The 24,234-nt window shown below is 41.3% G+C and overlaps 1 protein-coding gene across 29 annotated transcripts in view; it reads right to left on the reverse strand.

Annotated features, from left to right (window-relative positions):
- Rbfox1 (RNA binding fox-1 homolog 1) overlaps nucleotides 1–24,234 on the reverse strand; it is a 574,719-nt gene that overhangs the window by 75,810 nt on the left and 474,675 nt on the right. For 19 of the 29 annotated variants that reach the window (XM_076577914.1, XM_076577927.1, XM_076577925.1 and 16 more), the window contains 2 exons: nucleotides 23,087–23,140; nucleotides 3,530–3,610 (listed from right to left, as the gene is read on the reverse strand). In XM_076577914.1, coding sequence (XP_076434029.1) covers nucleotides 3,530–3,610; nucleotides 23,087–23,140 — 135 coding nt within the window. The remainder of the gene's footprint in view (nucleotides 1–3,529; nucleotides 3,611–23,086; nucleotides 23,141–24,234) is intronic. The other 10 variants (XM_076577928.1, XM_076577919.1, XM_042283574.2 and 7 more) reach the window with 2 other exon arrangements.

Consider the following 24,234-nt stretch of genomic DNA (forward strand, 5'->3'; position numbering starts at 1 on the left):
TATTACTATATCTGTAGTACACCTTGAAACTGGGGGGAAACTCAAATGATCTAAGAAACACTTAAAGAAATGTTAAACATCCTTAGCCATCAAGGAAATGCAAATCAAAACTACTTTGAGATTTTGTCTTCTATCAGAGTGGCTAAGATAGTCTAAACAAGTTGCAGCTTACACTGATGAAGATGTGGAGTAAATATTCATACATTGTTGGTGGAAGTGAAAACTCATATAGCCACTGTGGAGGCAGTTCCTCGGGAAGATGTGAATTGATCTACCTCAAGATACAGCTCTTGATATGCTACTCTTTGGCATATCCCCAAAGGACGTTTCATCCTACCCCAAAGATACTTGTTCAACTATTTTCATTGCTGCTCTATTCACAATAGCCAGATGTCCCTCCACAGAAGAATAGATAAAGAAAATATGATACATTTATACAATGATGTATTCAGCAGCCATTTAAAAAATGACATGAAATTTGCAGGCAAATTGATGGAACTAGAAAAAAAAAAATCATCCTGAGTGAGGTATCCCAGACCCAGAAAAACAAGTATGCTAAGTATTTGATTTTATGTGGATAATATGTTAAGTCAATTAAGGGGCCCCCACCATTGAAAAAAGAAAGCAGGTTTCCTAGAGAAAGAATCTGCATCATTCAGATCTCAGAAACGAGATTGGATGAAGTGCTCCACCATATACCAACTCAACCTGAAAGAAAAGGACCCTGCACGCATTGGCTTGATGGTTTGGGCAGAGCTGCAGCTGTGTTCTAGAGAGGGTGTTTGCACCTGGTAAGAAAAGGAAAACCCAGATGAATCTTGCCAAGATGTCAGCTCTCTGCAAACAGCTGGATCAAAAAGCAATGAAGGAGAAAGGAAGCCTGGGCAGTGTGCCCAAGGGTCGTGGATAACCTCTCCACGCCACTAGTGGAGTTCCTCACTCTGACAAAACACTCACCCAGATTGCCAATCCCAGTACCACTGCTTACGATAAATACCCACAGAAGAATCTTAGTGGAAGAAACTAGGTTGTGCCTTTTTAAAAATTAAAAAAAATGAAATTAGCTATTAATTGCTTCCTTTAAGACTGCTGTAGAAAAGGGCATTGATTTTAATATATTTGAAAATAATTGCTATGAACCTGAATATTCAACAACTGGGGCAACAGATTAAAATATAATTAAACAATAGCATACAAGGAGGGCATTAGCATAATTTCTAAAGGTCACACGGCCGATCCGTGACAATAAGAAGTTGAAAACATGTAGGTGAGATGACTGATGTGACTTAAAATAGGAACTAGCTAAGCTTGTGCAATCATACAGGTGAGTGTCACACATATTCTTAGCACTGAAAAAGACCCTTGCATGAGTACTTAGGCACTGTTTCTGTAGAGAGACAATTTGTAATAGTTTAGAATATCAGCTACCTATGAAGAATATACATTTAAATAATAGAAATATAAAATGCACATTTTCTTCCTTTTATTTTGAAGACAAGTTCTTACTATGTAGCTATAAGCCTGGCTGGTATCAAACTCAGGACTCCCCTGCCTCCTTAGTTCCCTAGTGCTGGGACCATGTGCCATCCATCACACCTGGCAATAATAGACATTTTCCACTCAGTTTGGTTTTACAATTCTTATAAAGTTGGTAAGGATGGTGTCTGGCCTGTGACTTTTGTTTGCTAACTCCTGACATTTCCCCCATTATTTTGTCAGAAAGTTTGTGTGATATTTCTCTATCTGATATATAAAACATGCCCCCCAATTTGCTTTACAACAGCTAGACAGATCCAAGTGAATACTTTCTGAGGTGTGTCTGGTTCACTTCTGTAAATAAGATGGAAGCCTATCACACTAGTATACAGAGACATTCTGTCCAATATGTTAACTGACTATTTGCCCCATGTGGCTAATCAACATGATGTATTCAAATAATTAGTGCCTCTGAGACCTGCCCACACTGTCCTATAGAATGCATATGTGGAGCATTTGTTCTGGGAGTTCTGTAGACCAGTACTAACTCTGTGCATCAACTCTTCTCCAGATAATAGAGTAGAAACAGGAAGGGCAGGAGAGTGGAAAGAACCAAATATGTCTGTAAATGCCTGTGAATGTTGAGTAACTCCCTGGCTCCAGGTGAGTCACTGTCCTCAGAGCTCTCCACTTCCCCCCCTGTAAAATAAGCAGTATAGTACCTACCTGGAGCAGGCATGGAGAAGGCTAGCATTTACAGACTCACAAGGGACAATTTGCCTCCATTTAGAAAGAACGACTTTTCATCAGGGTTAGAATTTCTTGGGGCATAGAAATATACACCCCTCATTTAACCAATTCAAAACTGGATTTGAACATGCAATAGCTGCTTATTCCACCTCTTACACACCCAGTATATCCCAGGGCTGTCACCACTACAGTTTGGGCCTCAGGTGACCTATCTAGTTTGTCCCACTCTCACATTTTTGGAATTGAGGTGTTGGGTTTTCCCCCAGCAGTGACGATTCTCCTTCCTTTCATTTTTGTGACTATCATGAACCTCCACTTCAACTCTACCCTTCTTTACCCTGTTTTGAAGCCAGTGACCTTTCCAAGAACCTGCAGACTAACTTTTGGGCACCAACACTGAAGAGGACACATTTGACAACTAAGGGAATCTCCCAGAACTACATAGTGTACCTGCATTAGATAACAAATAAAGAGCGCACAGGCTAAGGAGGAGGAGACCCAAAGGGCCCAGGCTCCTTTAGAGTTCCAGTATGCTCTGGAGACCAGGTATGGTGCTCCCCAGGCCTTTTCTCCAAGCTTATGTTTTCTCTCCTGCCACTGCCTCTCTGTAGCCATATTTACATATATACTGATATGTCTATCTATATGTCTATCATCTATCTATCTATCTATCTATCTATCTATCTATCTATCTATCTATCTATCTATCTATCTATCTATCCACACACACACACACACAATTTAATCAGAACATTTTTGTATTGCTGCCTTCCAGTTAAATTGGAAAAACCTTAATGTATCTCCCTTTACTTTGGACTTGAAAGCTTTGCAAACTAGCCATAAGCTGGCCATGTTTTCCATGGTGAACCTTCCATATAAAGAAAGAGACAGATCAAGACATCTGCTAGGCTGTGGGGCACTTTTGGGTGGCTTGCACATTTAAAATTCTTTACCATTAATTTGCAGAGCTATGATAAATGTAGGCAATGGCCTTGTTTCCCTTCCTCCCACAACCTTCCCCAACAACCAATGTCCAAATCCCATCATGGCAGTTAGTCATGACAAGTTTAATGAAGGATGGCTAGTACATATCAGGGATGTGGGATTACTACGAATGGGAGCAAACAGAGAATTAGATACTAAGGCAATGAAGAAACAGACATGTTTATGAAACTCCACTCCACCCTATGGAGAGGAAACCTTGAAGGACATTAAAGGAGGGGTAGAGACATACATGGCAAGGAGGTGAGTGGACTCATATATACATAGCACAAAACAAAAAGAGCCACAACTGTGGGCTTACTTGCGGAAGTATATACAAGTGAACTGGGGCCACTGTACATGGAAGATCCCTCCTGGTTGGCCTGGCACAACAGCACCGTGCCTACAAGAGAGAGAAAGAGAGAGAGAAAGAGATGGTGTCTGGTTTGGGGACAGCACACTATATCTAAGAGCATGGTAACATAAACAAGAAAGGCAGGGAAATGAAAACACAGCCACACCTCTGAGCATAGGAGGCCCAAGAGCCCAGAGGAAACCCACCCACTTCCATAGCCCACCAAATGCATGCCATGCCATTTCACATGAGGGTTACCTAAAGGGTCTGGTTAATGCTGTACAGCCCACTTTCATATAGCAATGGGAGTGATATGGCATTCTCAAAAGGGATCTTAAGAAATAGCAGCAAACCCATTACCCATGCCCCTGTAAGCATCTCCAGGTAAATGCATCTGATCCCAACCCCCAAAAAAGAAAGTGCAAGAGAGACTTTAGAAGGTAATTAGTATGAGTGGGAGAAGAAAAAGAGAAGATAATGGAGGAACTGATGAAAAACTATATACATGAAATGTCATAATGGAAGCCTTTATCATATATAATTAATATATGCTAATTTAAACAAACTTAAAATATCAATAATAACCAGACAGTAAACTGGACTGAAACACCCCTTTGCTATGCAGTCTTTATCCATTGTGCCTCTCTGGGCCTCACCATTCCTATCTGAGAAACAGGGATAAACATACCTACCTTCAAAAGGTGTCCATATCATGTAATAATTACTCCACAAATGGGAAATACACCTATACCTATTGATTTGTTTAGAGGCAACTTTTCCTATCCCTGTCCTAAACTTTTGTCCTGGTGGATGACTTTAGGGTTAGGCTGGGAGGAAGGCAAGGCAGGAAAGAAGGCCGACTATGTTGTTGCTGTGCCCCATCCTGGCTGCACGCCCAGCACTGTGGGAGATGACTGCTGGTCTACTTGCTTCGGGTTGCATCCCAGGAGCTCCCTGCCTCCTGCTGCAGAGTCGGCTTAACTGACCTGCAGACAGCCAGGCACTGCAGTGAGGCTTTGCCTCCACCTGATGTAAAAGACAGGGCAGCTGCCTTCTACTTGTAAAATGGAAATTTACAGCAGGGAGGGATGGTGGAGTCCTGAGACATCTCCTACTCCTGTGCCATGCTTTGAACTACCCACTCACATCAAGGATGATTGGCCTGAGGCCTCTTTTGAGGGTTAATTTGCCTCTGCTACTGCTGTTAACGGCAAGCTCAAAGGCTGGAGAGAAGGAGCAGGGCTTGGGGCAGATGTGGTAAACCCCTGAGGGGTGCTGAAAATACCTCCCTGTGATTTCTGTTGACTTCGCTGGCTGGCAGGGTCAGCTTTCCTCCCTTATTTTGATACTGCAGCTGAATGTCGTCTTCCATGAAAAGAAGCCGATCTCAGGAGCAAGGCCACCCTGTGGAAGGGGTCTATCATCCTGTCCTACATGCCACCAAGGTCAACCGACATGTAGTTAAAACTCCCAAGAGTCATTTGGGTTCCAGAGACAATAAAGCTGATGTTCCTGCCTGCCCTGTACACTGCCCAACCCCTTCATGTTCTAACTTGATATATGATACATTGGAGAGATTCTAACAATTCTCCTTCAAACCCGTGCCCATCTTCCCTCTGTACTTCTCTGGAGTTTGAAAATAATTTCCAGGTTAAAATAAAGCTCCTCCCTTCTCTCTCTCTCTCTCTCTCTCTCTCTCTCTCTCTCTCTCTCTCTCTCTCTCTCTCTCTGTGTGTGTGTATGTGTATGTGTATGTGTATATGTGTGTTGGTCAGCAATCAACATCAAATATCTTCTACTGTTCTCCAACTTATTTTTTTGATGAAGTCTCTTATGGAACCTGAGATAACTAATTCAGGTAGGCTGACTAGAAGAACACTGAGCTTCTTATGTGGATTCTGGGGATCTGAACTAAGCCCTTTTCATGCTTTTATGACATATATTTCACCAACTGAGCTTTCTCCCTGCCCCCCTCCCAAAAAAACACAAAGATTTCATTGAAACCTTAAACCTATCTCTTCCTCCTCCAGTCACCATCTCTATTAATGCTATTCCCGTCACTCAGCAAAGTAGCTTGAATACATCACACCTATTTTATGCTTGTACTTGGAGAAGAGTCATCTATCCCTCCTTTTCCTTGGCACTCAAAATAGTCCTGGCATAAAAATGAACCCAACTGGCATAGCTTGAGAGTCAGTACATTAAGAACTTGGGTGGGCCCTTGTCATGATCAACTTCTGCTGAATTAAATTCAACTTCTCCTTTTTATTTTATTAAGTTTATCATCATACAAGAGATATACCATGGTCTAACTAGCTTTCCATAAACATTTCTGGTTGCAATAGGCGACTGGCAAGAATATTAAGAGCAGATAACCCCAGTGAGGAGGGGTGAGCTATAAAATCGGTCACTGAGAGGTGAACTACACACCAGAACAGGCAACAAGTCCTCTCTAAAGCACTTCCTGTGGGTGGGTATCTGTCCTGTGTTTGCTCGTTGCTAAAAATCTTACAGAGACATGTAGGTTACTATAGGATGCAGAGAAAGCTACATTTCTCAATCTCCAACATGAGGAGGATCCTGCTGGAATGGATTTTGAGACAATTCCCCACCACTCTCTCTTGCACATCCCTGGTTAAAAATCAACCTTTACAACAAGCCTGAGGTTCCTTGTGCCAGAATTTCAAAAAAGGAAGACCATCTAATTTTAGCCAAAACACAGCTAAAGGCCATTTCAGTATCTGCTGTTAAAGCCCCTGGGTCAAGTTTCTATATCCTCAGTACAGTCTGTAGAATTCCACTGGGACCCAACACAGATTCGCAATAGAAAGCTAAACCCTGGCAGGGCGTAATGAAGCTCTCTCATTCTTCTTGAGCTGTGGGTCCTGAGAAGTCAAGCTGTATTCACTCCTTTGAGTGCTCTCTTAGTAGTAAAACAGAACAAAACGAAACAATCTTTATGCAATGACTTTGACCTTTTGTAAAACAAAATCTATGCTTGGTCATAAGACCTGGGTTTTATTTTACCTAAAAACATTCACTAATTTAATTTGCAAAGTGCTTATAGTGAGTTATCTTCCCATTTTGTGACCTTTGTTTAAAGGAAAGCCTTGGATTCAATAATAACAAAGCAGCAGAGAGGAATGGGGCAGCCTCCATGCATCTCAGGGAGAGGGTTTGCTAATGCATATTTGTTTTAAAAGTAGGTCAAGTAGTTAATAGGGTACAACCAGCCCTATAAAGACTGTTTACAAAATCATTGGAACACTTCCCAACACAGCATATACAAAGCCTCCCAGAGTTCCTTGAATTCTGTCTTCTTCCAACCTCTAACAGAGACCGTGCAACTACTGTGAACCAGCATCTACAGCCACAGCGTATCTTACACATGATCTTCCTTGGCTTATTAAACTCTGTGTACATGGAGAGTAACAATGGGCCTAAACTACACTCTTACCTAACCGCTCTGCAGCCAGGGCAGACATCACTAATGAGTTTTAATGTCACCTATTCGTCTGTATTGTCCTGGAGTGTCCAGAATCATTCTGAACCTGGCTCCTGGCACGTTGCTGCCAATTGATGTGAGTTGTTAGGGAGGGAGATCTCTATGCTCTCTTTGCCCTAACCCTGAGTTAAATCAGATGGAACTAGCCATTCTGCCTCTGACAGGATTGAACATTAGTAAATTGCATATGGTGCAGCTCTTTTAGAAGTTGTCTTTTCCTGTTTCCCTTCTGCATAGTTTAAAAGTGACCTCTTCCAGTCCCACTCCTCAGGTCTGAATTAATTACTCTCTCATGTCTTATCATATTCATTTTAATTCCCCGGCAGATCTTTCCCCTATTTACATATGGTTTTCCCTGCAGAACCCCCCAAGCAGGGCCAAATCATGCTTGTCAGTTTACTCCTGGCACCAATGAGATACCTGACCCTAGGCAGGGACTAATGAGTGGAGGAAAATTAGAACAATTTTTTTCATGATCTATTTTTATTTTCTTTGCTAAAAATAGTGCTTTTTTCCAACTCGTCTCTCTGAGAGGTGCCTTCTACTTTCTGATGTTCATGGCTGGGAATTCATTTGCTTGGCGCTCAAATACACTCTCAAGTTATCTCTAAGACACTCATGTATTCTACCTTTCCTCCAGGTTGTGTGTGTGTGTGTGTGTGTGTGTGTGTGTGTGTATGTGTTGGTACAAGCATGGGAGTACATGGGTAAAAGTGCTTGTTAATAGGCTGAACAACTTGATTTGGATTTCTAGGCTAGGACAAGATATGGGGGTCGTTGTTTACAGTTGCCCAACTAATTGGGCATCTCACTGACCTGGAACTTGCCCCTTTAGACTAGGCAAGGTGGCTGGCAGTTAGCTCATGGGATCCAGCTGCCCTCACCCATAATTTGGGAGTTATAGACAAACCTCCACCATGCTAGTCAAGTCACTCAAGCAGAGTTCTCTGCTGGGCTCCTCATGCATTTTCTCCTGTTGCTCACCTAGTGAAATAACAAGGTGTGTGAGAGGAAGGCCAAGGGCTGAGTGAGTGAAAAAGCTCATTGCCTGAGCTCAGCCTGTTCCTTGGATCATGTGGGAAAAGATGGGGTTGTAAGGATCAGTGTTCAGTGTGCAGGGATTTTTAAGTGTCTACAATGTGCCGAGTGACTTGCTAGCTCTGGAGGCTATCTGTGGAACTTCTTGCATTTTTTTTTCTTTTGAAAACACCCAGCATACTACCCTTTCTAAAATTCACATAGTCAGGGACAAAGACAAACACACAAACACAATAAAAAATGGTTCTGAGTACCAACCTGAGCCTATGTGATCAATTGTATGATTCACTGGGATTAATAAAATTAATAACCTATTTCAGGACAATTTTCATTAACTATAATTATGGCTGGCAAGAATTTTTTTCTCTAGTCTGTAGCAGGCAAGACTGGCAAGGCCGACAAAGCTTAGTAGTTCAACAATGCCGGAAATGTTCGGAATTGGTCTGGTTGGGGACGAGGGAAGGATCTGGAGGAGTTGGGAGATGGGAAAACAACATTAACATACATTATAGGAAAAAAATTAAAGGAAAGAAATGTATATGTATGTGTGCTCACATGTGTGAGGTGTGCGTGGAGGCCAGAGGAAAAACAGTGAACACTGGGAGTTCTTTCTCAGGCACCATCCACTATGTTTTTTAAAAACATGAGACAAGTTCTCTCACTGTCCTGGAGCATGGCCAGTAGCCTAGGCTAGTTGGCTGAGAGTCACAGAAGTCTTCCAGTCTCCACTATGAAATTACAGAGACTATAAGCACACACCACTGTGCCTGGCTTGGTTAAAAACAAACCATGGAGTCTGAGGACTGAAGTCAGGTCTTCCAAGGTAAGTAGTTTTCCCACTGAGCCAAACTCCAGATACAGAAAAAGAACCTCATATTCTACATTGTCAAGGAATATTTACATGCCTTTAACTTACCCCCCAGTTAAGAAGGCCAGGTAGTGTTGTTCTTTTACATTTTTTTAAAGGCAAAAACACCTATGTATTTTTCCCCCAGAAACCTTATTGTCAGTCAGGCAAATTCTGGAGGAAAAGCAGGGTATTTGGGCTCCAATAATTATTCACTTCACCAATGGAAATGCTTGCCTCTTGCTTCTGTCATTATTGAGTGGTTTTAAAAAGCTTTAAAAATTAGCTTAAAAGTAGGAAAATGATCCTAAGTGAATAACCCAGCTAGCTATTGGCACCTGAGAAATGGGCACCTTGCTGAAACAGAAATCTGCCAACTTCTTCCTATGCAGCACTGGACTCTAATCCATTATGGAATCTAAAACCATCTGGGGTGAGTAGGAAATGGGGTCTCCTTCCAGACATTACCACAAGGGGTTCTAATCCAGAGGTTCAGACATTTACATAACCAAACAAACAGCAGCCATATAGGGATACACACAGGGTTGGAAGTGCCCACCTGGCTTGAGAGATCTGTTCTAAAGATTTTTCCTCCTGTTTTTTTTTTGTTTGTTTGTTTTGTTTTGTTTTTTTCTGTTGAGAAACAGCCTCATGTGGACTAGGCTCTCCTCCAACTCACTATGTAGCCAAGAACGACTCTGAACTCCTGATCTTCCTGCCTCTAGCTTTCAAGCGCTGGGAGGGATTACAGGCACATGCTACTACACCCAGTTTCTTAGCTGCTGTGGATTGAACCCCAGGCTTCCTGAGTGCCAGGAAAGCACTTCTCGGAACAAAATGCAATATTATTTTTGTCCTTCTCATCTAACACATAATAGGCAGTTGTCCTGCTCGGCAACCTGGGCAAGAGCAGCCCCTTCTAGTGCCACTTACTCAGTGAACTGGGGAGGTGGGCAGCTATGCAGTTACGAACTATATAATCCTTGAGAGGACCCTCTGAGTTTTCCTGCCTGAGGGAGAGGTGTGTAGCCCTAACCTCTGGTATGGAAGAGATTGCATGTCCCAGAAACCCTTGTGGTCCAGTCCTAAGCCTCAGGAGTTCAGAGCCTGACATTCCAAGTGATGATATTCAAATATCACAGTTGAGTTAAATGAGGTAGACCCTCGTGGAACAAGAGTGCTGGTCTCCCAAGAGGCAATTCGGATACAGTCTTGCCAAGAGGGAAGACCAGATGAATGCACAAAGATGGCAGCCATCTTCACAAGCTAAGAAAGGGGTCCACAGGAGACTCCAACCCACCAACACCTTACTCTTTTGCTGTTAGCCTTCAGAATTTTGAAAATAATTATTTCTGTCTGTGATGCCTTGTTAGATCCCAGCAAGCTAGTGCACACAACAGTCTCCTCACTGATCTTGTCTTGAGGATCAATGAGACACCTTATCAGCTTGTCCTCACAGGTCGTGCCTTACCAGCTTCAAACCTCTGCTAGACTCAAAGTTTTAGGCTGTTCCCATTAAGTCTCTAAGAGAATACATTGTTTCTAATTGACAAATGAATCCAAAGCCACAAAGAGCTGTAGATGCTTCTAAAGTCATACAGTTTTGAACATCAGACTAGCATTAAGCTAACCTAACTAAAGCTAATATGTTGGTCTTCTAGAAGCATAATGTTCTTATACCAGCCTGAAAGATGCGCTTTTCTGAAGGGCTACAATAGAGCTCCCAGTAAGGGATATTTCCATTTATCTGGGCACATATGTCACTGGGAAATGTTGCATGTATATATAATTCTTATAAATCGAAACGTGTTTTAATTGTACTGGGAGATTTCCATATTTAAAGGGGCCCTGAAGCAAATCTATTCTGTAAATAATCCTTCAACCTAATTTATTTTTCCAAGTTTTGATGTTCATAATATTCATAAAGAAATGCATCATTTCTTATCTTTCTTCTCACTTCTTAATTTGGCACAGTTTTAGGCTTTGCATAAAAGTTACAAGAGTAGTTCCAAGAACCTGTTTATAATTTTCTCCTTTATTATTTGTATAAAATTTCAAGAAGCTCACTCTAACCAAATTTTAGGCTTCCTGTAGCTTTAAGAGAAAATACTTAACTCAATATAAGATTAAGATTACCAACAATAATTTCAGAAGTTTTGTTGTGTGTGTGTGTGTGTGTGTGTGTGTGTGTGTGTGTGTGTGTGTGTGTACATACATGCCATACGGGTATGCACAAGTATGTGTAGGTCAGAGGCCAACATTGGGCAGTGTTCCATTCGCTGCATGTTTTTAACTGTGCAGAAAGGGTGTCTTACTGACCTGGAGCTCAACAAGAAGGCTGGGCTGGATGCCTGACTCATCCTGTCTCTACCTTCCTAGTGCTGGTATTATAAACCTCATTTTTGCCCGGAGAGCATATTACCAACTGAACTAGTTCCCCAGCACCCAGAAATTTCTCAGTGAACCATCAAGAAATTCCAATTACGTTTTGAACTATCATCTGCCTTAAAAACCTGTAATGTAGGAACTATTAGCTAGGTATGGTGGCAGGTACCTATAATCTCAACACTTGGAAGGTTGAGGCAGGAGGATCATGAATTCTAGGCAGGAATTACATACATAGTGGGATATATAGTGAAACCCTGTCTCAATATAATATGGCACTATATTTATATATAATTTATATAATTATACCCATTTCACAGATAAGGATACAGAAACAAAAAGATTTAGGATCTTGCTGACAGTCACATTGATTTGTGGAGCTAACTGCAAATGATTTCAAAAAAGACTCTTCAAATTGAGGTTTAATATTTTCAAAATTGGGTGTCAACAAATTATATCATCTTCAGCTAAATCTGGCTACCACCAATTTTTATTATGCTCTGCATGCTAAGACTCAGTTTTACACAATTGAAAAGAAATGAACAGAATACCATTGTTGGCCAGTGAACTGGTCTTAAACTTGTTTCAGTGTCTATTAATAAAGTTTTATTGGCTCACAGCCATGTTCACTTATATAAGTACAGTGTATAGCTGCTTTGTACTATTGACAGGGAGTAGGGACTGACAAGAGAAGCCCGAGGGCTGCAGAGGCTAAAATATATGATATCCACCTCTCTTCAATTTTGTAATATTTTGTACTATCCTCCCACTGTTTGAAGTCACATTAACAGCAACCTTGTCTAGATATACCCTACCCTCTACTCAGAAAGCTGACACTAAATCTTTCAAACGACATTATTTTATCAATACTGATCAAAATTTATCTAGTTTTTCATTTAAAAAATCAATGAAAAATCTACAAACATGGTTTTGTTGGTGGGGGTGGGGGTAGTGTGTGTGTGTGCGCGCGCGCGCGCGCGTGCGTGCGTGAGAGAGAGAGAGAGAGAGAGAGAGAGAGAGAGAGAGAGAGAGAGAGAGAGAGAGAGGTGAATATCAGAGGACAGCCTCAGATGTCATTTTTGACTGGCTTGGGGCTACTGATTAGGCTAGTGCTATCATGCCTGGTTTTTCTTTTTATGTGGGTTCTGAGGATTGAACTCAGGTCCTCAGTGCTTACATGGCAAAGACCTTATTGACTGAGCTATCTCTCCATCTTCTGATGATATGATTTTTAAAAAATATTGCCTCACACTTTTTGACTCACTATTCAAATCTGTGAGCCAATGGGTGTGGTGGTGGAGTAGAAATGATGAAATGTCTGGAACTGAGCTGCAGCAGAAGCAGTGGAAATCACTTTTATTTCCTACTGTCTAGACTTCAGGGATACAAGAGCCCACACATAGAAAGGGTGATCCAGAGCCATGCATTTCACAGCCCACTATGCTATGTGTTGTCTGGTGTTTTCCACGCAGGCTGCAATCTAGCAGGTCTGGGCTATGACCTGAGGTTCTCACTCTTTCTCTCCACCTCCCCATCATAGCCTTGGGAATATGGCTGGCCCTTAAAACAGTGAAGAGTCTCAAAAACTGCCTGAAGAGGCTCCCATGTCTCCTCTTTAAATTCTATATACTATCACATAACATATCATATAATATTTTAGGATGCTCTGGCTATTTTTCTGGACTTGAGGAGCCCAACATCTTGAATTGCCTCCTTAAGAGAGAATAAATTTCATCTTTGAATCTCTCAAAAAGTAACTGGGAACAGTTACTTAAAAATGCTTCCCAGAAATAATGTTCACACACACACACACACACACACACACACACACACACACACACACACACACACACACATTTGAGAGTGAGAGAGAGAGAGAGAGAGAGAGAGAGAGAGAGAGAGAGAGAGAGAGAGAGCACTTAGTATGCACCATAGAATAAAAGCAAATATAATATCTCAGGTAGTGAAACTTACTCTCAAAAATGACAGAGAATGATTAACAGCATCCAGGGTTCCAATTGTCTTCATATCACATGCACATCAAAGAAACATTAGAAAGGCCCAAATAAATGCTTCTTCCTCCCCCCTGGGAAAGCATCAGTAATTTTAGGGTGTTTATGTCTTAGAATGATAAAGGGCTTAATATAATGATTACTGTACATCGATTAACCTTTGCATCAGATTTGAATATGTAACCCATTAACTAATTTAATCTCTGAAACAATAACAGCCATTGGCATTATTCTTTGAATAATCCTTGCTTAGTTTCCATAATGGTATACAGTTAATGAAAACCCCATTAGAATGTTGCATGTGGCATAATTAATTCTGGCTGTTTTCTTTTGGTGTAAATAGCTAATGTAGATACTGAATTCTGTTTTCCCCTGGCCTTATTAATTTTTCATAAACCAATATTTTGCCTGTAATGGGTTGTAACAGTTCTAAGGAAGTTCCAGAAACACATTAACTCCTAGTGATATGGTTTACCCAAGTGGGAATGTGCCATGTGTGAGCTGGTTCTTCAACACTATGACATTTTCAAAAGACAGTGAAAGGTGGAGAGGTAGAGATATGCTCAATGCTTAAGAGCTCATCTGCTGTTGCAGAGGATCTGACCCTGGTTCCCAGCACCCAGCTATCACCAGGCAGCTCACAAACAACTAGGACTTCAGCTCTAGGGGATCTGATGCCCTGGCCTCTGAGTACCATTGTACTTGGTTGCATATATGCTCCCCATATGCACATAATTTAGAAAATATTTTTTAAAAATTAGAAGTTTTAAAAATTAAAAATGAAATAGTTTTGTTTTAAATTTGAAGAACACATAATTAACATAAAGGGTATGATAAAATATTTGGCCAATTTAAGTCTACTTGTCCAAATCAGTTGGACAAATAGGAGTAGCTATATGTATTTTTTGAAAAGAATACTCAATGTGGGAAGCAAAAAATACTAATTTACAGCATTTAACTTATAATTAAAGGGCAATGTAATATAAGTAGTTCAAAAGACCTTCACTGCTTCCTGTTTGAGGTATCTGGCAATTCTCTTGCCTGGAAAGAGGTTGAGAGTGAAGGAAACTGGTTCTGTGATCACTTCCTATCTAGTTCTAGCTTAAATCAAGTGTTCAGTTCGGGGGCTGATGAGTAGAGGTTGGTGTGTGTGTGTGTGTGTGTGTGTGTGTGTGTGTGTGTACATGTGTGTGTTTATGCGTGTGTGCACACACACGCGCACGCATGTGTGCACAGAGGACAGGGAACAGCCTTGAGTATGAATCCTAATTTTCTTTGAAAGACAGGGCCTCTCTCTGGCCTGGAACTTTACTTGCAGGCTGAACTGGCTGGCGAGTGAGCCCAGGAATTGATTTTGCCTACTCAGTGCTTGGATTATAAATGCTCGCCAATAATACCATTTTTATAAAAGTGGGTTCTACAGATTGAATTTTAATATCTTTTTTTAGCATGGGTTTGGGGCACTGAAACTTAAGTCCTTTGGCTTGCAAGCCACTGAGCCATTCCCCTAATGCAGTAATGGCCTTTATAAATAATGATATCTGGGTATTTTGGGTTTTTTAAAAAGTAAAACTTTTAACATATTGTCTTATAATTTCATATCTGTATGTAGTATAATTTAAATGATTTATCTTGTTCTTTTAATTTTTAATGTTTAAAATTGGCATACAATGAATGTCTTATGTCATTATATAATTTCCTAATGAAGTGTGCATTAGTAGACTCTTATTCCCTTTCATCTCTCCCATCTCTGCTAGTTATACAGTCTCCCTTAATGATCTCCCCCCAAGTTCCTCCTTTCAGGCCATATATGTCCTTTACCCACACCACCCTTCCTCATCAGATAGCTCTGTGTATCTGGAGGTGTAATGGACCAGCAGACATCTTCATGGATTTGTTTTTGAGGTGCACTTTCAGTGACAGCCTACCCCTCAGAGGATGCACTCCAGAATGCATATTCCTTCCTGTGGTATTTTCAGCAGCATTTCTGTTGAAGGTATCCTCTGATCTCAGCAGATCAATACTCCTCAGCCTTCGGAAAGAACTTAACGTTGCCCAGAAATTCCCACCCGTGTTAACACATAAAGTTTGACTCCCTGTGTCTTCTTTATTCCTTTAGAATTTCTTAATGGAGTCTAAAGTTAAAGGTTGAGGGATGCCCTGGGACTCTACCAACCTTCCTACCTCTGCAATAAACTTTTTCTACTTTTTTTGTGAGATGAACTCCTATTTATCCTTAAAGACCCAATTTATATCATCCTTTGGTTCTTAATGCAGGTACAATGATTGTTGTTAGCAATGGCATGTATGTGTGTGCATATGCATGTGTGTGTAAGCTCTGTGTTATTGGTGGTGTCTATGTGCATATGCATGTGTATGTATGTGCAAGCTCCATAATGTTGTTGTTGTTGTTGTTGTTGTTGTGGTGGTGGTGGTGGTGGTGGTGGTGGTGTGTGTGTGTGCGCATATGTGCATGGGTACAAGGTCCTGCAGTAGCTTTTTGGACACTGAGTGTACAGTTTGACATCCTTCAAAACCCTTATGTATTTGAAGGAAAACATAGTTGGGCTCTATTACCTTGGCTAAGTGTCTGGCCTTTGTTCTATAACTTCATACTAAAGACTGAGTTAGGACAGGGAGATGGTCAAAGGGCAAGGCAGAAGCCTGTGGATCTGAATTAGAATTCCCAGAGGCCACATAAACCTGGACATGGTGGCTTGTGTATGTAACCCCAGTGTTCCAACTGAGAGAGGAGAGGTGGAGACAGAAACTTTGGAAGCCCACAAATCAGCAAGCCTCACACAGACATCCACAAACAACCAAAGAGTGACCCTGATTTCAAATAAGGTAGACATGGCAATTACACACTCATACACATAAGCCCACATACAAATTATATTTTAAACATACTATGCATGTGTGAGCATGGTGAATGAGTTAAAGGCAGCAAACTGGTAGCATTTTTTAAATTTGCAGCGATTTTCTTCTTTGGTCATTCCATGATGAGTCTAGCACAGTTAAGGTGCATCATTGGAGTTCTATGCATTCATGCTAACCCTAACCACAAGAGTGCAACCCTAACAAAATACTTGAAAGTCACCCTTTCTGTGTGGCCTACTTGCAGCTCTTCTTATACCAGAAAAGTCCTGCCTCCCTTTGCCTTTGGAGGAGCAAGCTTGGACAGACTTTCCATGCAACAGAAAAAACCCCAGCAAAATTATTTTAAAAATGCATTTATTTTAACCATCTCAGCAAGTCCTGATCCTATCTGAAGATCAAAACCCCCTACAGGCTCCATCAAAGATGAGCTGTGTTCCCTCTGCGGGCCAGGGAAGGACGCAGATAAAAATTAAGGCCAAATGTGGGCCAGGATGGAGTGAAATCTGATAAGACAGATGGGGGGAGAAGAGGGCATGAAGCAAAGTGATTCTCATCCCAATGAAGAGGCAAAGGTAAACAGATGTACAAGATAAGGTCTCTGAAGTGGAACATTTTCAGGCTGCAAATCCTCTGCTTGGGGACTGAAATCTGGATGCCCCTGTTCCAGCTCACTGAAGTGCACTGCATTTGAATTTAGCAGATGTGTAAATTATACACAGCATCCCAGAGCCAAAGGTCACTGTTGGCGAGAACATTCTCTTTAAGGACAAAACTCAGCATCTAAGTCCAGCCTATTCCTCTGGGTGGGGATGTCAGGACATTCATGCCATGAGGGATGTTGGAATATTTATTGTTTGGAGGGCTTTGAGTGGCAGTGGGGACCTGCAAACATACATCACCGTATTCCAAGGTGCTAAGGATGTATGCTAAATTGCATGGTTTATGTCACACATGTACCCCTGAGCTCAATCTTCAAATACAATAAAATATATCCGAGATCGGAGCTCTTCTGTACCAGTCTCCCTTCCAGGTGCTGTGATAAAATACCCCGAGAAAAGCAACTTGAGGAAAAAGGTTTCTGTGGTTCACAGTTTAAGGGTAGAGTCTATCCAGGTGGGGAAGACATGACAGGAGTTGGTCACATGTGTCCACAGTCGGCAAGCAAAGAGCAATGAATACTCATGCTAAGTTTGCGCTCTTCCTTTTATCCAGTCCTGGACCTCAACTCCTGGAATGGTGCCACCGATATTCTTTTCACCCTAATCACCCATATCTAGACACCATCACAGGCATGCTCTGAGACTTCTAGGTGATTCTCTTGTCAGGTAGACAATCAATATTAACCATCACACCATGGCTTTTGAACAATTTTGCATTTTGGAGATGCTAACATGTTCAAAATACAGGAGAGAAGCTAGAAAGAGACTCATGCAAAAGAGTGTAAAAAGTCATCCTTCTCAAATGTACTGGACTCAGTGAAGGGCAAGTGGGGAAGGGGTCCCATGCTACCTTCCTCTAACCCAGTTCTGAGATGAATCATAGTTTACAGTGGCCAAACACTCATAGAAAACCCACACATTTGTACAGATAATCCAAGGTCAAATGCACCTGCCCTTTTGAGATAAGCAATCACAGAGTGCTGTATCCCAACTCTTTGTTTTTAAGCTTCACCTTGAGATCTCAATCCACTAGCCCATCGCCTGTTCTATGGGATGCGGTCTAAGGCCAGGCTCCCTGATACGGACATAGCCAATGGAGGAGACTTCAGTGATCACATTAATCCCTTAAATTTATATCTTACTTTAGAGTCAGTGAGGTTCTCCTGCCCTCATTATTGGACCTGATCCTACCATGACCTTGGCATCAGCTTCCTTTAAGAACTGATCACCTTTCAAATGGGACTTTGCAGTCCAGCGTGCCCTTTCTCTTAGTACCTTTTTATTGCCCTGTCTCAAAACAAACAGAAAAATATTTTTAGGTGTATCAACCAAGAGTCCTTCTTCCCTTCTCAAATATTGCTAATAAGAGTAGTTGGCAATAGGGCCTCTTCCCCTCCCCCATCATCTTGGTTTTTTCCACTTGCCGTACTCTGCATATTCTTATTTTTTTCCCCTTTCTTTCTAATGGTAACCTTTCTCATCTTTGAGACATAACGCTATCTTTGATCTGCAATTCACTAGAAGTTCCTTTCCTTTCTCTATCGATTGTGTCTCCTGGAGTAATGTAACTAAATTGCAATTTCCCTTTGCAGGCTGGGTGTTCCTGAACCATGGGAGTGAGTTATGTGCGTTCAAGTGCTACATCTTCTGAATCTTGTTAAGCTTTGCCACCTTCTAGCCCCACTGATGGAATATTTAATCACAGAAATGAGCTGGCTGATATGATATACAGTGTGGGGAAGCTCTGCCCTGTGGATCTTACTGGCAATTGAGGATCAGAACGGTGCCATTTGTCAGTACTACTATGACAACTTTGAATCACCTTCTGTTTCTTATTTATTTTGCTTCACTTATTATGAACATTAAAGGTATATTGAATCAACCATTTTACTGGATAGGTATCATCTCTAAAAAAGAAAACACTACACTTCCAAGTAGTAAGGATTTTTTGCATGTGTGTGCATGTGGGTGTACATGCGTGTACACATGAATGTGTGTTTTTTGTGTACATGTAGAGGATATATAACTGGTGTCTTTCTTCAGGAACCATCTACTTGTTTTTGAGGCTGTGGTAGGAGGCTTGAGAAGTAAGCTAGACTGTAGGGTCCCAGAAACCCCTCGTTTCCTCCCTCCCCAGGCTGAGATAATAGGCACGTGTCAGAATCTTCGACTTTTCACTTCAGTTCTGGAGATGGAACTCAGGTTCTCATGTATGCAAGGCAAGCACTCTACCAGCTGAGGCATCTCCCCAGATCTCAACATGTTTTATTAGAAAAGGCAAATAGGATTCTCTATGGACACGGGTGTGGTAAGAATCCCTTATGAGCCTTCTTTATTCTGATCCTTAGACATATTCTCTCTAATTACACCCAGTAACTTGAGGCATACTGATGGGAGTAGATACCCATAGATACTCCTTTTCTATTAGCACCCCAAATTTTATTTAAACCCTAAGATGGTGTGTCCACACCAATACATATTGGTCAAAATCTTTAAGACCCATCTGTGTCTTAATTGACTTATCAATCATTTGTCTTGAGAATAAACCTCACAGGGTCTGAAGATAATTAGACTTGGGGAAATAATCAATGCTGCTTAGCTTTATATGAGAACACCCACCTGTCTTTGGAAAAGATTTATATCTGTTCCTAGAATATGTAGATTTATGTATATTTGTTTCACCCCACTTGTAGTCAATAAGAAATTAAAAGAGTTCATAGTAAGCATGACTGGAAGTGAAACCAGAAAAAACAAACAAACAAACAAACAAAAAAACACAACCTTCCAAATGAAAAACCTTTTAAAATGGCTTTCTAAATGTTTCCCAGGATTTTGTGTGTGTGTGTGTGTGTGTGTGTGTGTGTGTGTGTACGTGCAAATGTCATAATCTATCAAAGCAAATTAATACTGTTCAGCTAGTAATTAAAGGTCTTCATTAAGAAGTGAGCCCTCCCTCCCCACCCCCATCCGACATCAGCAATAAAAATGCACTGGGGGGCACCAGAAGGTTCTATACGAAAATCAATAACTTGCCATTTTATAATTAAAAGAGAAAATAAATGTTAGGGGAAAGTCCACTAAATTAGGAAAATTACCTTTAGGAGAGATTGAAAATATTGATTTTAATTTACAAAATCTGTGAACTTTCCATGCCCCATTTTGAGAGACAATTGGAGGCTGGATAGTTCATTCTGCATAAGCTTGAGGAAAATCAATAATTATGCTATGGGAGTGTCATGAAATCTGTCATGAACACATCTTAGACTGAGAAATGACTAATGAGTCTGGCTTTCCATCTTGGTCATACACAGAGATGACCTATGAAATATCCAAAGCAAGCCATGGCCAAGGTTTTTATCTCTGGTATGAGGCACCCTCCAAACTGCAAGAGAAATCCAGACTAGTTTTATAGTTAAGGAAGTGTAGATGCTTTGTAAATTCCTAGTCATTGGTGTGTAGCTGGAAGGCATGGGTCATCACACCCAGACTTCACAATTACTGGCCAGTGTTTTGCCAACGGAGGTAATGCCTCGGCTTCCTTTTTCTTTTTTGTTGTGGTTTTTGATTGTTTGCTTGTTTTTTTGTTTTTGAAAACAGGGTTTCAATTTGTAACCAGTTCTGGCCTCAGCCTCCCAAGTGCTGAGGTGCATGCATGCACTTCTATGCCAGGTTCCTTGCTTAAAAAACAAAACAGAAAACAAAAACTTTCATTTCCTGAGAAAGTCTCATAAGGCATCATCAGTTGTTCAGATTTCTTCGAGGCTGTCCTCACATAACCAGTTCATATACCTAACCAATGCAGTGGTGCTAGAGCAATGACCAGGGGGCTTGTCTCACTTTAGAAGGTGGTATGATCACAGGGCATGGTCACAGAAATGTAGATTTAATATTTATAAAATATAAAGAAGTCACGATATCCACTTACAAAGGACTCAGCCCCTAAGACTGATCAAAACCCCACTTTTGTGTGTGTGTGTAACCCTAAAGGAGATCTATACCCTTTGTTTATTTTTGTGTTTTAACTTGCAAAACTGTCATAAGGATTGAATACAATCATGTATGGAATGTGCATGGAATAGTGCCAGCCCACAGAAAATATGGAGTATACATTACCCCTCTGAACTGGCTCACTTTCTGTACTTGGAGACCTCTCTGCCTAGGCTGGGCTTTGATCTAGTTTCAACTAATGTTCTGATGCTGTTGAAGGAATGCAGATTCATTTATGTTTGCATATGTAAGTCAGTCTAACCCTGTTCTTTGTATTCTTCAACACCAACAGGAATTCACTGTGGGGTAGAACCCCAAATAAAGGAGATAGTTGACATTATCCTGGTCAGTAGAGGCAAGGATGGCCATTAGGAAGGAAAAACTATACAGTGCTTTCAGATCATGCCCACATCTGTGACAAACTCCCCAAAGGAATACTTTCTGCTTCTTGCTCTTGACCCCATTTCTCTGGAGAGAAAAACCTGAACACAGGCACATATCACAAACATTCACAGGTCTACAGAACCTGCCACTGCCTTGGATCAGCTGCTGCAGATTTGTGGCTGTCCATGCAGGTATGTGAAAGCCAGATCTTCTCTGATCTTTGGGGAGATTTTGTATATTTTTAACTTTGAAAAAGATTTACCCCAGAATACTAATACCATCCAAGGTGTATCTTGCTCCTGAATATATAGCTGTGCCCCTAAGCCCAGAAGTTAACACCCCAAGTAGATATGCTGAGAATTCAGAGGCCAGTCCTCTTAGAGTAATGAAAACAACTTGAGTCCAATAGTGTGTTCAGGGCTCAGCTATATCAGCCGTACATGTCCTCTCCCATGACACAAAAGTTGAATATTAACTTGCTTATTCAACAAACACACATATGATGCTGAATATGTAGCCAGGGCTTCATACAGCCCTTCCTTATATTCTAATAAACATCTATGCACTTCTGCTATCATAATCCCCATTTGAGAGATGAAGAAACTGAGGCACAGGGAGGCTTAATAACTTGTCCAGGTCACATATCTGGCAAATAGAGGAAGAAGTGTCTGAACTTGGTTCATCTTCCATGTTCTTTACTCTCCTGTGATCATCTCAGGAGCTAGGGTACACAGAATTGAGAAGCCTTACAGCCAAGTGTACCCTCCCCTATAAGAGTGAACACAGCTGCTGCATGGTGGTGCAATCCCTAGATTTAATCGAAGCTCACACAGGAAGAGGCTCACAAACATAGCTGAAATACAAACCTTCCTCAGGTCCTCAAGGCTTCATCGTTTGGTGTGTGCATAAGAGTAGTTAGGTTCTGTTCCTTTCACATCTTCTAGGGGTGATGTTTAGTCTCAGAAAAATGGCAGGAGTTGGGCAACAAGAAGAAATGAACCAAGACTTACTCCTGCCACTGAGTGTCTCAGATCAACTATTTACCAAGTGTACAATGTTTAGGAGGCATGCCAAAGGAAGGCTCCTTCCTCATACCCAAAAGAAAAGCCTGCTACTAGGTTTTCAAGGCAGCCTTGGTGACAAGACCTCAGGATCAGTGATAGGCTAACCTGCCATATTAAAGTAAGGAACCTTAGCTGTGGAGGCTTCTGGCTCTTCCCCTGATTTGTTCACTGAGCTGTCTGAGTGGGTAGATTTCCCTACTAAGGGCACTCAGGAAGGCAAGAGGGGAAGGAGAGAGACATATGCATGGAGCAAAGTAGACAGAACTGAAATTGCTAAGCCAAATTGATCCACGGAGAAAGAAAGACCTAAGTTCTTTTTATCCTCCCAACTTCTACCTAAACTCTACCTTGGAAACTCCCAGTTTGCACTTTGCTGAAATGATTGACTCAACCCTCTGCTTTATCAGAAAGGAGGAAAGCACCTCTGATGGAATGCACAGCTAACAGGTGCATAGCAAGAGCATTGCATTAAGATGGGACTGAGCTTCCACCCGTCTGCCCAGTGTACTGCTGAGCAAAGCCCCAATGCTTTCCTAGGGCAAAGACAGAGTGACAGAGCCTCATGCTTATCTCACAAGTGTGAGCTCCCCTCAATCACTGGAGATTGTAAACACTCTTGGTTTTGCCCCAAGAAATTCTTGAGAACTTGTTAGGACAGGATTCCTCATTTAGATTGAGCTACAAAACCCATGATATAGGGGCAGGCAAAGCACATTTAGAAATGACCAAGCAAGACTTTGGCGTGCAAAGCAAAGTTCCTTACCTGCATAGAAGTCGGGGCTGTAGACGGCGCCCACAACTGGATTTAATTTCCAGCCTTAAAATAAGCACAGAAGGATTACATCACATTTGCGTCAGGAACTTCTATCCCTTCAAGGTAACCACAGTGAACACAGACTGAGATAGGGTACTTGTTTGCATTGGAAAGTATCAAGGCTATGTAAGGTGAACATGCACAAAATTGCTTGCAAAATCTGGAGTCTACATTCTTTGGTTTTCTGGTATCGCAAGTGAATGGAATGAAAGCCACTGACCGGCTACAGGTGAACCTTGTGAAAAAAAAAAAAACAAAAAAACAAAAAACAGAAATCATGCTCAACCATATCGGTAAATCCACTACGATAATCTCAGTTTTTGCTTTATTTCATATCACATTGCTAGATAATTCATCACATGTTGCCTTGCATCAAAGTCACAGATATTTAAAAGCTTGCATAAACAGAACTCTTTGAGGTAACACACTCTGACGATCAGCCTTCCCGATTATGACCTTTAGCTAGTAGAGACTTCCAATTCTCTGCTGTGTGCTTTGTGAATAACAGAGACGACAGCAGTTTATCCCCCAGAGATCTGGTATGGAATACATTTCAATGCATTCAGGAACAGGGAAAACTTTAGTGAGTGCTAAATAGTGAAGGTCACTTTCAAGTCACCTGTCTACGACATTAACCGCAGTCTCTGGTTTGCTAGCTTTTACTGATGGAAATATGTCTTAACTGTGAACTCTGGCTCCTTAGAAATCGTCACTCAAGAAGACAGCACACAACAACAACCATAAACTGGAAAGCACATTACTGACCTGTTCGTTTGTTGGTTGATTGGTTTTTGCAACAACAGGGAAGAATGCTTAGGCCTCAGAGCTTGTGATTGGTTCTGACTTTCCTAGGAAATTTCTAAGGAAATTGTAGTGGTAGAATTGTTTTTGAGACAGGGTCTTATGTAGCCTAGGAATCTTATGTAGTCTGGGCAGGCCTTGAACTCATTATGTAACTTAGGATGGCTTTGAACTTCTGATCTTCCTGCCTCCTTCTCCTGAATACTGGGATTATAGGTTTGGGATACCATACCCACTTAATGAAGTGCTGGAGATTGAACTCAGTACTCCATGTAAACCCAGAAAGCATTTTTCTA

The sequence above is a fragment of the Peromyscus maniculatus genome, chromosome 8, assembly GCF_049852395.1.
Source record: "Peromyscus maniculatus bairdii isolate BWxNUB_F1_BW_parent chromosome 8, HU_Pman_BW_mat_3.1, whole genome shotgun sequence".
Classification (NCBI taxonomy): Eukaryota; Metazoa; Chordata; class Mammalia; order Rodentia; family Cricetidae; genus Peromyscus; species Peromyscus maniculatus.